Raw genomic sequence first — 11,246 nt, 5'->3', positions numbered from 1 at the left:
ATCAAAACGTGCTTCCTTAGCCTGCCAGGCCGCAGCAAGAAGCTGGGGGAGGAAAAAAAGAGTGAATTTTTTTTTTTTTTCCACACCACTGTTTGAACCCCAGCCTCTTCCGGGCGGGCAGCGCGGCTGTAACCCGGGGATGCGGCTGCGAGCGAGGCCCGGGGGCGAGCACGGAGAGGCGCCGGTGGAAGCGGAGCGAGGGCGGACAGACAGACAGCGGGCGCGGGGGATGCGCTGAGCCTCCATGGGCAGGGAGGCACCGAGGGAGGGCTCGGCTGTCCCCGGGCGGTGCCGGCCCCGCCGCCCGCCCCGCACACCTCGGCCCGCCCCTGGCGACCTGCGGGCGGCGGCGGGGCTGCTCGGGGAGAGGCTGCTCGGGGAGAGGCTGCTGTGGTGAGGCTGCTCCGCCGGGGCTGCTCCCTGCCCGCACAGGTGACACCTCCCTGCTTGTACAGGTGACATCTCCGTGTCCGCCCCGGTGACACCTCCCTGCCCGCCTCGGTGACATCTCCGTGTCCGCCCCGGTGACATCTCCCTGCCCGCACCGGTGACATCTCCCTGCCCGCCCCGGTGACATCTCCGTGTCCGCACAGGTGACATCTCCCTGCCCGCACCGGTGACATCTTCCTGCCCTCACAGGTGACACCTCCCTGCCCGCACCGGTGACATCTCCCTGCCCTCACAGGTGACACCTCCCTGCCCGCACCGGTGACACCGCGGGCGGAGCAGCCGCCGCCCCGGGGAAGCGCCCGCGGCTCCGGACGCGCGTCCCCCGCCCTGTCGCTCCCCGGGGACTCCAGCGTGTCCCTGCGGGCAGGCCAGGGACCTGCCGCACCCCTGCTCTGTGCCCGGTCCGCCTCCGAAGGAAACCCGGGGGACAAACACACATTCGGGTCTGTTAAGCACCGCGGCAGGTCGGTGAGAGGAGCGTTTAGTGAGTGCTTTTTAACCCGCCCCCCAAACCAGCTCGGGAAAATGCTTGAGGAGATGGGGTTAACCTAACATGGCCAATGCAGCACGGTCTGTATCGTTTACAGATGCCAAACTGAATTTATTAGATCTGTCTCAATTACCTATATAGCTGGAAATATTGTATTTTTACAGGGTTCTAGTCTTTGGGATGGGGCAGCCTGTGCCGGCAGAAATAGCATTATTTGAGTTTGCATTATTTGAGTTTGCACGAGGTGGATGAAGTAGTCACAGAAAATATTTTTAAAGTGTTGGATGTTGACTGTAGTTGTTTTGGTTTGTCTCCAGTGTGCTCAGTCAGTTCTGAGTTAATAATCCAGTGACTTCTGTTATGTATTTGCTGGGTATTGTTCACTACTTTAATGGCTTTCTTGTGGTGTGGGCAGATAGTTCTGTGTAAATTTTAAATAATTTTGCCTACAGCAATTTTCAGTGGATAATGCTGGAATGTGTTTATTTTAACCCAGGCATTCTTTCTCCTACCTTATCAGCTATCTTTATTCCTACACAGGCCTTATCACAGAGGTATTTATTTATAATCCTTTCTTTGCAGGCTTAATACTCTGCCCAGAAAGTGAGGCCGAATAACTGCACATGCCGAGTACTGGAGGAGAGGCTGAAGGACATCCTGTTTTGTTTCAGCAGTGTTGTTATTCTTTGGAGTGAAATGAAGAATTTGATTTTGTTTTGGAAACACTCATATTTCTGATGCAACTGAACTTCAGTAACCTTTTTGCAGTGCAGATTTCAACAAATAATTTTTGTTCTCTTGAACAGAGATGCAGAACTTGTCGGTGGTAGAAAGTCTTGGTAACACGGACATACCACACTGTGAGCCCCCAAAAGACCTGACAGGTGAGGCAGGTGGAGTGTGTCTCAATGAAAATGGCTGTGACTGGAACGAAAGAACAAGGAATGAAGAATTTTTTAATCTTGAAGCAACGCAGCAAAGCCTCCCTGCAATGAACAGCGAAGGGAGAAGTTGCGAGGAGTTTTCTGAGAGCAGCTTTAGTACCTCAGAACCCAGCGGTTCCTGGGGTGATTTTGAAGGCTTCACGGAGCCCGTAGACAAATCACAGAGATTCAGTGATAAACCTGAAGTTTTGGTGAAGTCAGCAACAAATCCGGGAGCCGATCTGGAGCTGAGCAGCATTTCTGCTGCCCACGTGTGTGCGGAGCCATCTCTGTGCCAGGGCATGCAGGAGGCTTCGGGCTCTCGGGGTGAGGTACGTGTGCCCAGCAAACCAAGGACCTGAAATGTTTGTGCTTCTGCTTCCTACACCCCCGGGTCTGTATCTGTCTTCTCTGTAGTGGGTAATCTGCACATGCAGGGAAATTGTCCAGCTACTTCGCAGCTACCTCAAGTGGAACAAAAGCAACTTCTTTGCAGTGTTTGACAAATACTTAAGCTGTGCTGCTGGAGAGCTTTAAAGAATGTAATGCACTGTTTTGCTTCTAGGCACTAGGAATAAGTAGGCACATAGGCAAGGAAGCACGTAGGCACCATGAACCTTGCCCTGAAGGACATGCAGTGTAAAATTTAGACGAGAAAGAGCATAAGAAACAACAAATCCGGAAGGTGGGTGACAAAAGCGGGGTGGACAGAAATTCTGTGAGTTGTCTGCAAACCTATTGAGGTAAACCCACCTGTCATTGAGTTAGAAATTGGCAAAAACAATGTATTTTTGTTATTTAGTATACTCTCTGAATAATATCAACAGTTTTTCTGGAATTTTAGTCTGGTGGTGACACACAAGACATTAGTAAAAATAATATAATTCATATTTTAGCATAGGATATAACATTCACTCTTACAATGTTAGAGCTAAAATTTTGAGTAAATAATGCAATGAATTCTTATAAGCACAAAAAAAAAGTTCAGGTGAAGGGTTATGTATTGTGGGGATAAATGTGTTTCCATGTGGACCAAACATGCATCAGCAAAGGGAAGGAAAGTAGCAAAAGGGCAGAAAGAACATAGAAATACAGAACAAGGTCTCCTTGTTCTTACTACTTTCATCCTAAATGACAACATTTGAAAAGAGAGAACAATCAGCTGAGACTTCCATGGGGTTAATCTGTAGCAGTAATAACTTACTGCTTGTAGTCTGTTGGGTGAGTTTTAGTGTGCACAGGGGACTGACACTTTCCTGGAGACAGGATTTCTTGCCCTTTGCCTAGGAATTTTACTTGTTGCAGAGGTATTACTAGTAAAAACACAAAGATGCAGGTGGGAAAAGCTGCCCACACTGATTGAAAGTAGATACACAAAACACCTGGTTATTGGTGTGCACAAACAGAGAACTCAAATGTTTTGTAATGCTGGAAGTGGCGGACAAGAGCCCTTCTGTTGGAGAAAGAGAATGTTGAAATGACTGAAGCTGAAATGGAATATAGCAGGTTGCTTGGTTTCTTTCCAAAAGCAGCAGATCTTAATCTTACTGAAGCCTTTTCTTTACTTTGCATTTGTTAAAGGCAGAAGGAAATGTCCAGTACGAGTTAAATCAGTTAACCATGCTTAGAGTTTCAAGTTGTCTTTTCTCATCTCAAGGTAGAGAAAGAACCACAGAGCTGCTGGGTATTCCTTGGAGTGTAGAATATATGTGTAGCTGGTTCTTTATCCCTGTGCTTTTTGCATTGTTAGTTTGAGATCCTAAAATCTTTGGACAGGGACTCTGACTTCTGTGTGATCAATAGAAAAAGGCCAGGTGGGTTGGAAGGGACCTCTAGGAATCATCTCAGGTCAGAGGTCTCACCTTGAGTATTTATTGCTTCAGTTAATTAAATGGCATCAGTTGGGATCAGAATCATGTGCTTTAAGATGGAAACAATCATTAATTTCCTTGAGTAGCTGGGTATTTTGCCTACAGGATTGAAAACTTCGAGGATTTTTCACGTGCTCTTTAAACACTGGCCTTTGAGAGAGGGACTGGTGCATGTGTTTAAGCCATGGGGTATTTTGATATAATAGGATATAGAGGATTTGTTCAGAAAGTACTGACATGAACTTTGTACATTGATATTTTATAATTAGTAGAAAGCCACAAGATAAATGGAAATATACCCAAACTTTGTTTCAGAAACACTCACTGAAATAGACAGTAATAAAGGTAATAAAAAAAATCTCTTGATCTGTCTTGGCTAAACTATAAGTCAGTGACTGGAATGTGTGTTGGAGCAGCACCAAGGCTCCAGGGAGATGCTGCCATTGAGGCAGAGCTGTGCTTCCCTCGATGCTCCCCCTGGGGCTGTAACCCCCCCATCCCAAAGCCAAGAGCAGCTGCCTGGCTTTTCCTTGGCTCCCATCCCACTTCACTTTTGGTGCCTACCTGGAAGTTTGGCTTTTTTCCTTGACCATGTATCCCTCAGCAAGTGTAACTTCAGAGAGCTCTTCTTCTTGAGCATCCATCAGGATCCTCCATTGTATCCCTGCTGAAATAATTTACAAACTGATTGAAAGTACTGTGACACTTTGGGGAAGACTCAAAGGAATTTACCCAGGAGTCTTTGAATGCCCCAGCAGTGAATCATCAGGACAGGATTTTAGCAAGGCCTTACTTCGGGAAGGAGCAGCATTGGACACAGATTCTGTTCCTTGAAGCATGGTCAGAGGTGCAGAAGCTCTACCAGCTCTGTTGATTTTGCCCACTTATCCTTAGATTAAATCCATCCTCTGTCAGTATTCACCCCACCTGTCTGAGTTCACTACAATGACACAGTGGAAATATTTCAGCTGTTCAAATTACAAATAAATGAAACGATAAAAATATGGAGTATCCTTGCTTAGGGTTTTCAGACTAAATTGTTGATTGCTGGGCAAAACCCCCAAACTGAATGGCTCCATTCTTGAGTTTTCACACAGCGTTGCTGCTCCTGCATTGCAGTCCCTGGGCAGGGTGGTGAAGTCAATTAATTTGCTTTTATTTGGAGAATTGCAGTAATTCCTTCCTTGAAGGAATAAAAGGATACAGCTTCCAAACCAGATGGCATGCCCCTAGGATAGGATGTAAATTATGCATGTTTTCCCTTGTATATGTATTTCTTAGTTGTCAGATAACCCCACTGACTAGTGCTTACTTCCACTAGGCCTGTCTGGATCCCTCCTGTGCTGTGGTCATTCCTCCAAACCTGCTCATCACTCCTGGAGGAGGAACAAGGATTTAAATCTGGCTCTGATTTTTAACATAGGCTGGAAAAAGTTCCGTGCAAAGCAAGAATACAGAAACATCATCACCCCAGATTTTTTGCAGACTTGCACAGTGCAAGTATTTATTGGTAACTGTAGCATTTGGCAGGTGTGTTACATTTGAATTAGGGGTGTTTGAATACTGAGCTGGCAAAACAAGCTGTTGAATTGATACATCAGATTTGACCCAGACTGAATTAGCTGAGCAGAAGGAGGAGTCCCAAGTGTTAAATATGCAAGTCTGTGACCAAAATGCTGGGAAGTTGAAGGCTAAGGTTCATCAGAAACTCTGGGACTCTTGCTTCCTCTAATTCTAAGTACTCAAAATACTCAAAACACTGAAATATGAGCTCAGTCCCTCTACTAGTAATAGTAATAGTAATTCTAAAACAAATAAGACAATCTCTAGAATTATTGTAGTCTTTGGACTAGGTCCTTCATGAACTATGGGGATGGCTTGTATGATGTATGTAATAAAAATCTCTTTTTTTTTTCTAGGAAGGCCACAGCTATGAGGAGATATTTAAGTTGGGCTTTCCAGAAGTCTTTGTGCCACAGTCCAGAGAGTGCATAAGAAGCTTAGAGCAAGTTCTTGATGCAAATAATGAAGATGTTTGGATTCCTGAACTTTTGAAGAATCAACTTTGGTAATGAGTTTACATTAACAGTTAAAAAAAAAAAAGGAAAGCAAAAGTTCCTCATCAATTACACTGTTTCATAACTTAGAAATCAGTGGTACACTTAAAAATCTTTTTAGTACTATGCCTTTCAGTGTATAGATCTGACCAGTTTTGTAGCACGTTGTTAAAGGAAGTGGATGGTGCCTTAGCCATTGGAAAACAATGAAGGGAATAGATCAAAATTACAAATTCCTGCTTAGGGTTTTTCCTGCTGTTGGTGTGTCTCCTTATGACTAAGCCTCTGGAATGCCAGAACCCAACAGGCAGCCTGTTCTTCCTGTTTGCTTGTCCTTTCTTTACAGCACATCCCACTTATTTCTTCATCATTGGAGGCTGCTGCTTCTACTAACAACTTGGGTTTTTTTTCTTCCCCTCTCAGTTTTCCCAGTTGGTAACTTCTTCTCATGTTTAACCAGATGTGCTTCAGAATCTGTGGTGCATCTGGCTTTTTCCTGGGCTATGTTAGCAATTAGTATCATTAACTAAGCTTTCTCCAGCAACAGCTGGAACACTTCTAGCTCTGTTACATGGTTTTTAAGGATCAGCAGCTTCAGAGCAGTATTGTAATTACTGAACAGCGTTGCAGTTATTTTTTCATAACTTGGAGGCTTTGTGTCTAGAAAAGAGTGTCAGACCCTACTTGAGAAATGTCCTAAGACTCAGAAGAAAAGTGGGTAAAACTTCTAATGTGGGCACCCTTTCAGCCAAGTTCCCTGCATATGTGTTATATTTTAATCAGCATCAAACTTGTGGAGAAATATAATTGTAAAGGGGACTGCATTATTACGTAAAAACAGGTAAAAACAAAAATTTCCTAATCTACTGTGATGAGTAACTAAGGTCTAGGACAACTGCAAACTAAGTAAAGCCCAACTGAATTTTTATGTGATGAATGCAGTGTAAGGACCCAAAGAACCACGCCAAGGGAGCTCTCTCCTCTCTGTTTCAGCAGTGAGTGCCTTTGCCTTGTTGTGTGGGACAGGTGCTGCAGGGGTGAATGTGACCTGTGGGATGGAGAAGGACTTGAGAGACAGAGAAGGCAAAGGGCAGAGCTGACAGGGCTGAACTCTGCCCACATTTCACAGAAAGAGCTGAACACTGTGAGCTGTTGGCATGTAGCAGTCTCTGGGATGTGCTTCTAATGCCCCTCTTATCTGAGGAGCACAAGCAAGCACTTCTGCTGACTTACTGCTCCCACTAATTGCCATGCCAGCTCATTAGTGCATTGGGCTGGCAGTTTGGACAAGTGCAAAGGAGTTTTAAGACAAGTTCCTTGTTAGGTGAAGGTTAGTATACAGCTGTGTGTAGTGAAAATAGCTGTTGCACATGTTCACTGGGAACCTCAAAGTGTGTTTTGTTTCCTAGCATGGATTCTGGAAATGTATGGAGAGCACTCAGGGACTTTGATAATACCCCCAGCTCAAGACATCCCTGGAGTGAATCTCATTGCCAAGAAATCCTCTTGAGTGTTCTCGGAGTAGATGCAAATCAAAAGGTAATTGAACAATGGTTTTCCATTCTGCCAGCATAAACACTGGGCTGGGAATCTGATCTTCTGTGAGCAGCACATGCAGATGCAGGAGGGACTAGATCTGGGTGAGTCACAAGGTTGGTTTTTTTTTTTAACAGGGAGTTTTAAAGACAACAGCTTAGTGTTTTCTCATCTTCGTGTGTAAGCAACTATGAACTTGTGCAGGATCACACTTTAATTGTCTTTACAGTGAAGTCTGCCCAACACAGTTCCCTGTTGTTTGGTGGTACAGAAGTTTTGGTAGAGATGGAGAGGCAGCTCCCTGGTGTGTGGGCAGTAGGATTGTTTACTTTTTTTGCTCAGAGTGCAAGAAAACTGTTGGCCTCCAATATCTATATTCACTTTCTGTTAAGTGAAAATCAGATCTGAATCAGAGAGGCTGTTACAGTAATTACTGGATGATTTTACTGTGAAGAAACTGAAAGCGTGTTCAGCTTCCCCTTTCCTCACATTATTCCTCTGTTTTTGTAAGGCTTGAGGGAAAGTATCTTACAAATTGGATTGAAACCAAAGCAGTGGCGTTGAAAGATCTCAAATAGAAATGTCTCTGTTTAACAATCTCTTGTTTTGAGAAGGTACAGGTGTCAGGGATGGTTTAGAATTCAGTTATTTAGCTGGGATTAATTAGTCACATGTAATTTTCACAAGTAACTATTACAATTGATTGTTTGAATGCTGAAGCATGGGGTTGGCAAGATAATGATTTTAGGGGAGTATTTGACTTTTCATGCAAGTTATATACAAACAGAAGGATGGTGCTGAAGGTAGAAGTCTATTTTGCACTTGAAAATCACTTTGTAGAACTGTAATTTAACAGAGAGAAAATTGGAGACATTTCTCTAACATAGCTAAACTCCCATTCTATTCCTTTCTTGCCCCCCAGCATTAAATCAATGCCTAGGCAGCTTAAACTTACATCATTACTTCTTATCTATTTCTGGAAAAGTGTATTGCTTTTAACAATACTGATTAAAAGGCATTTCTCAGCAATGCTTTGGTGCTAATTAAGGCTAATACGAATTGGAAATGGTTTTTTTTTTAATTGAAGCCACAGATTCATGTGTGTAGGTGATGCCTTGAGGGGCTACCTGGAGCAGAGGCTACACAGAGTTAGATAATAAAGTTGTTATTTATTGAAATGCTTTCAAAGGATTCTCCTTGGGCAGTGCAAAGCCTTGCAGAGGCTGCACCCAAGATGGACAACAGTCACCAGTTTTCTCAGATGGGTATAAGTTTGGTCTGTTTGCATATCAGAGGTTAATTGTCCATTTTTAGCTTCACATTCTCCCTGTTTGCTCCTCTCCCAAGTTTAATTTTGTTTACACTTTTTAGGCCTGAGGCTGTGTTGATGACCTTGTTTCTCGGGCCTAAAAGGATTGTTTAGTCTGACCAAAATGTGAAGAAAGCTAACTAGCATTCTATACAGAGTTCAGAGTTATACACTAATGCAGTACAGAGTCTGAAAAATACAAAAGCTGAAATGTAAGGCATCATTTGTGGAACTGGTTCTGGCATAAAATTGTTTTGATGAAAAGGGACACACATGAAAAAATACAGCTTCAAAAAGTAAAATTTAGTGGTTGTTATTTGAGGGAAACTTCTCTTTTGGTTGTATGCATTGAAATCAGAGAGAAATGCATAAATAAATTAATAAATAAAATGTAAATTATGGTTTTTAGGATGTTTCAGAGAACCAGACTGATATTTTTGAAGAATTAAATGTCAAAGATAATGAGGACTTTCAATTTGATGGATTCAGTGTTAATGACTGCAAAGCATTGATCCAGACCAAGGTAAGGACTGCTCTGGAAGTGAGAACTCCAGAGAACCATGGAGTGTGTTTGTGTTTAGCACCTTCCTCCCTGCTGTTCCACCACATGTTCTCATGTAATGGCTTGGTGCTGGTAAAACTTCTGGATGTGGAGTTGGTTTTTGGTCTTTGGAACCTCTCTGACTGTTTCAGAAAAGATACCTTGGCACTTGTTTGTTTCTTGTTGTAGCAATGCAAGCTGGAAGGAAAATTGTGTCATTCTCCATTGCTGTCCAACACCTCAGTCACCTCACTCTGTTTTTTAGCAAGGTATTTTGGAGGAATATACTTAAGCCTTGGTCCCTTCCTCGGTGGAGGATAAAACTGAGCAGCTGTTGTGGAGACAGAGAGTTTGAGACACACTTTTCATTGCTCTCTTTTATTCTATTTACTGCTGTGGACAGTGAAGGTACACAGCTGATCTGGGAACCTTGTACATAAGAAATGATAGACTGGAGAATTCAGAAATAAAACTTAAAAGGACTGAAAAACTTATTCCTTCATAATTCAGTTTTGCTTTCTTTAGTGAGTATGTGAGGGGGGATCACAGTGGCTGAATCACATTGGAAATGTGTAAAATACAGGAACAGGGTTTAGACAAAGGAGAAGTGGTTTGAGGTAGACAAAGAAGGAACAAAAGAAAAAAGAATTGTGGTACAAAGTTAAGGTAAAAGGACAATATTTTTCTGGGATAACCTCGTAAGGGAAAGAACAAACCCTGCAGCTTGGTGTCTCAAAGAAAAATTCATTAAAAACCATATGTTGCTATTTCTAATTTGAAGTAAGTCAAATCTTACAATGGGATGTTTTCCATTTATCTTCATATTTATGCCCATTTTTTCCTCTAAAAAATTAAAATAAATTTCTAAAATGTTATTTTAATGAAAATTTATAAAAATTAGGTTGGCATATGCAAAGTGATTAACCTCCTATAGGATAGAAAAAATCAATTAAGTTTTTCTTTTTCACTCAGCTTTCTGTGTCACCGGACTCCAGACATGGTCCCCTTTTCACCTGTAACCTCTTTTTGAAGACCCCATCATCAAATGAAAACACACAGTGTATAACAATCCCAAGGAAGAAGCAGATTTTTTCTACACACAACTTAAAAATGAAATTTTTCAGTAGCGATGTTTGTTGAACTAAATGCAATTTTTTTTCTTTTTTCTTTTTGGACTGAACGCAATTTACCTTCATTTTGTTACTGACTCGGTACTATAGACTACAGACATTCTTTAGGAAAGTGACATTTTGCTGTATTTGAGGGACATAAGGCCACGTTATTAGAAGACATTTCTCCTGTTATTTGAGAAGTCAAATTTTGTAATTTTGCCCTGCCAAGTTTTGCTGCAGAGTCGTGTCTCTTACAGTAAATGCTGCAGCTGCAACCACACTTAGAGGTAACTCTGGTGGACTCTCCTGAACTATGACCTTTCAGGCCTTAATGCCTCTTCAGTCACAGCCCTTCCTTCCCTGCCAAGGTCTGCACAAGTCTCAGGTGTGTTGTAATGTGCCTTGCCACCATCTCTCCTCATGTTGTCCCAGTTTGGATCAGCTGAGACCTGTGGCTTTGCCACTGCTGGCTGTAATGAGAAGAGCCTTTCTTCATTTGGGGACTTTCAGTGGGGTTTAGCAGAATAAAAGTGTTTTAATTTCTGTCTGGTGAAGCCTGCTGTGGTGATAGGGGTGGAGGCAGCAAAGTGCTTCATTCTGGGATTGATTTCTGGCTGAAATAAATCACCTTGTGGAAGCTGATTGTCACAGCACACGTTGGGTTCATCCAGCCACCCTTACACCATGCACACCCTGCTTGTAAAAGCTCAGCAGTGGTGCAGTTCAGGATGTGAATAATGGTGTAAATCCCTGCCCTTTTAAAATTTTATGGAAACTGTCAAGTATTGCCCACCTTCCTGCGTGCCTGGGTGCCTCAGGGGATGCACTTCACTGTCACTCAGGAGAATCCATGCTGCTTCCCTGCCAACTGCAACAGCTTTATTTATTCATTGGCAGTAACTTTTACACAAGTTACTGATCTATTGGCTGCTCTGGCCATTCTGAATATGGAAATTT

General features: G+C 43.0%; 1 protein-coding gene across 2 annotated transcripts; it reads left to right on the top strand.

Moving 5' to 3' along the window:
* The first annotated feature begins 206 nt into the window (after nt 1–206).
* CLBA1 (clathrin binding box of aftiphilin containing 1) lies at nt 207–10,832 on the top strand. 2 transcript variants are annotated; one of them, XM_071426296.1, is made up of 6 exons: nt 207–914; nt 1,747–2,195; nt 5,654–5,802; nt 7,201–7,330; nt 9,046–9,159; nt 10,150–10,832. In XM_071426296.1, the coding sequence occupies exons 2-6, from the start codon at nt 1,749–1,751 to the stop codon at nt 10,315–10,317; spliced, it is 1,008 nt and encodes a 335-aa protein (XP_071282397.1). In that variant the 5' UTR covers nt 207–914; nt 1,747–1,748; the 3' UTR covers nt 10,318–10,832. The 2 variants fall into 2 exon arrangements, with proteins under 2 accessions (XP_071282397.1, XP_071282395.1); XM_071426294.1 differs by having other exon boundaries at nt 1,523–2,195.
* The last annotated feature ends 414 nt before the right edge of the window (nt 10,833–11,246 follow it).

This window comes from Agelaius tricolor, unplaced genomic scaffold (genome assembly GCF_023055355.1).
Source record: "Agelaius tricolor isolate 1412-34295 unplaced genomic scaffold, bAgeTri1.0.p SCAF_5, whole genome shotgun sequence".
NCBI classification, from domain to species: Eukaryota; Metazoa; Chordata; class Aves; order Passeriformes; family Icteridae; genus Agelaius; species Agelaius tricolor.
Note: the sequence above shows the minus strand (reverse complement) of the source record. Positions and strands in the feature narration are given on the sequence as shown.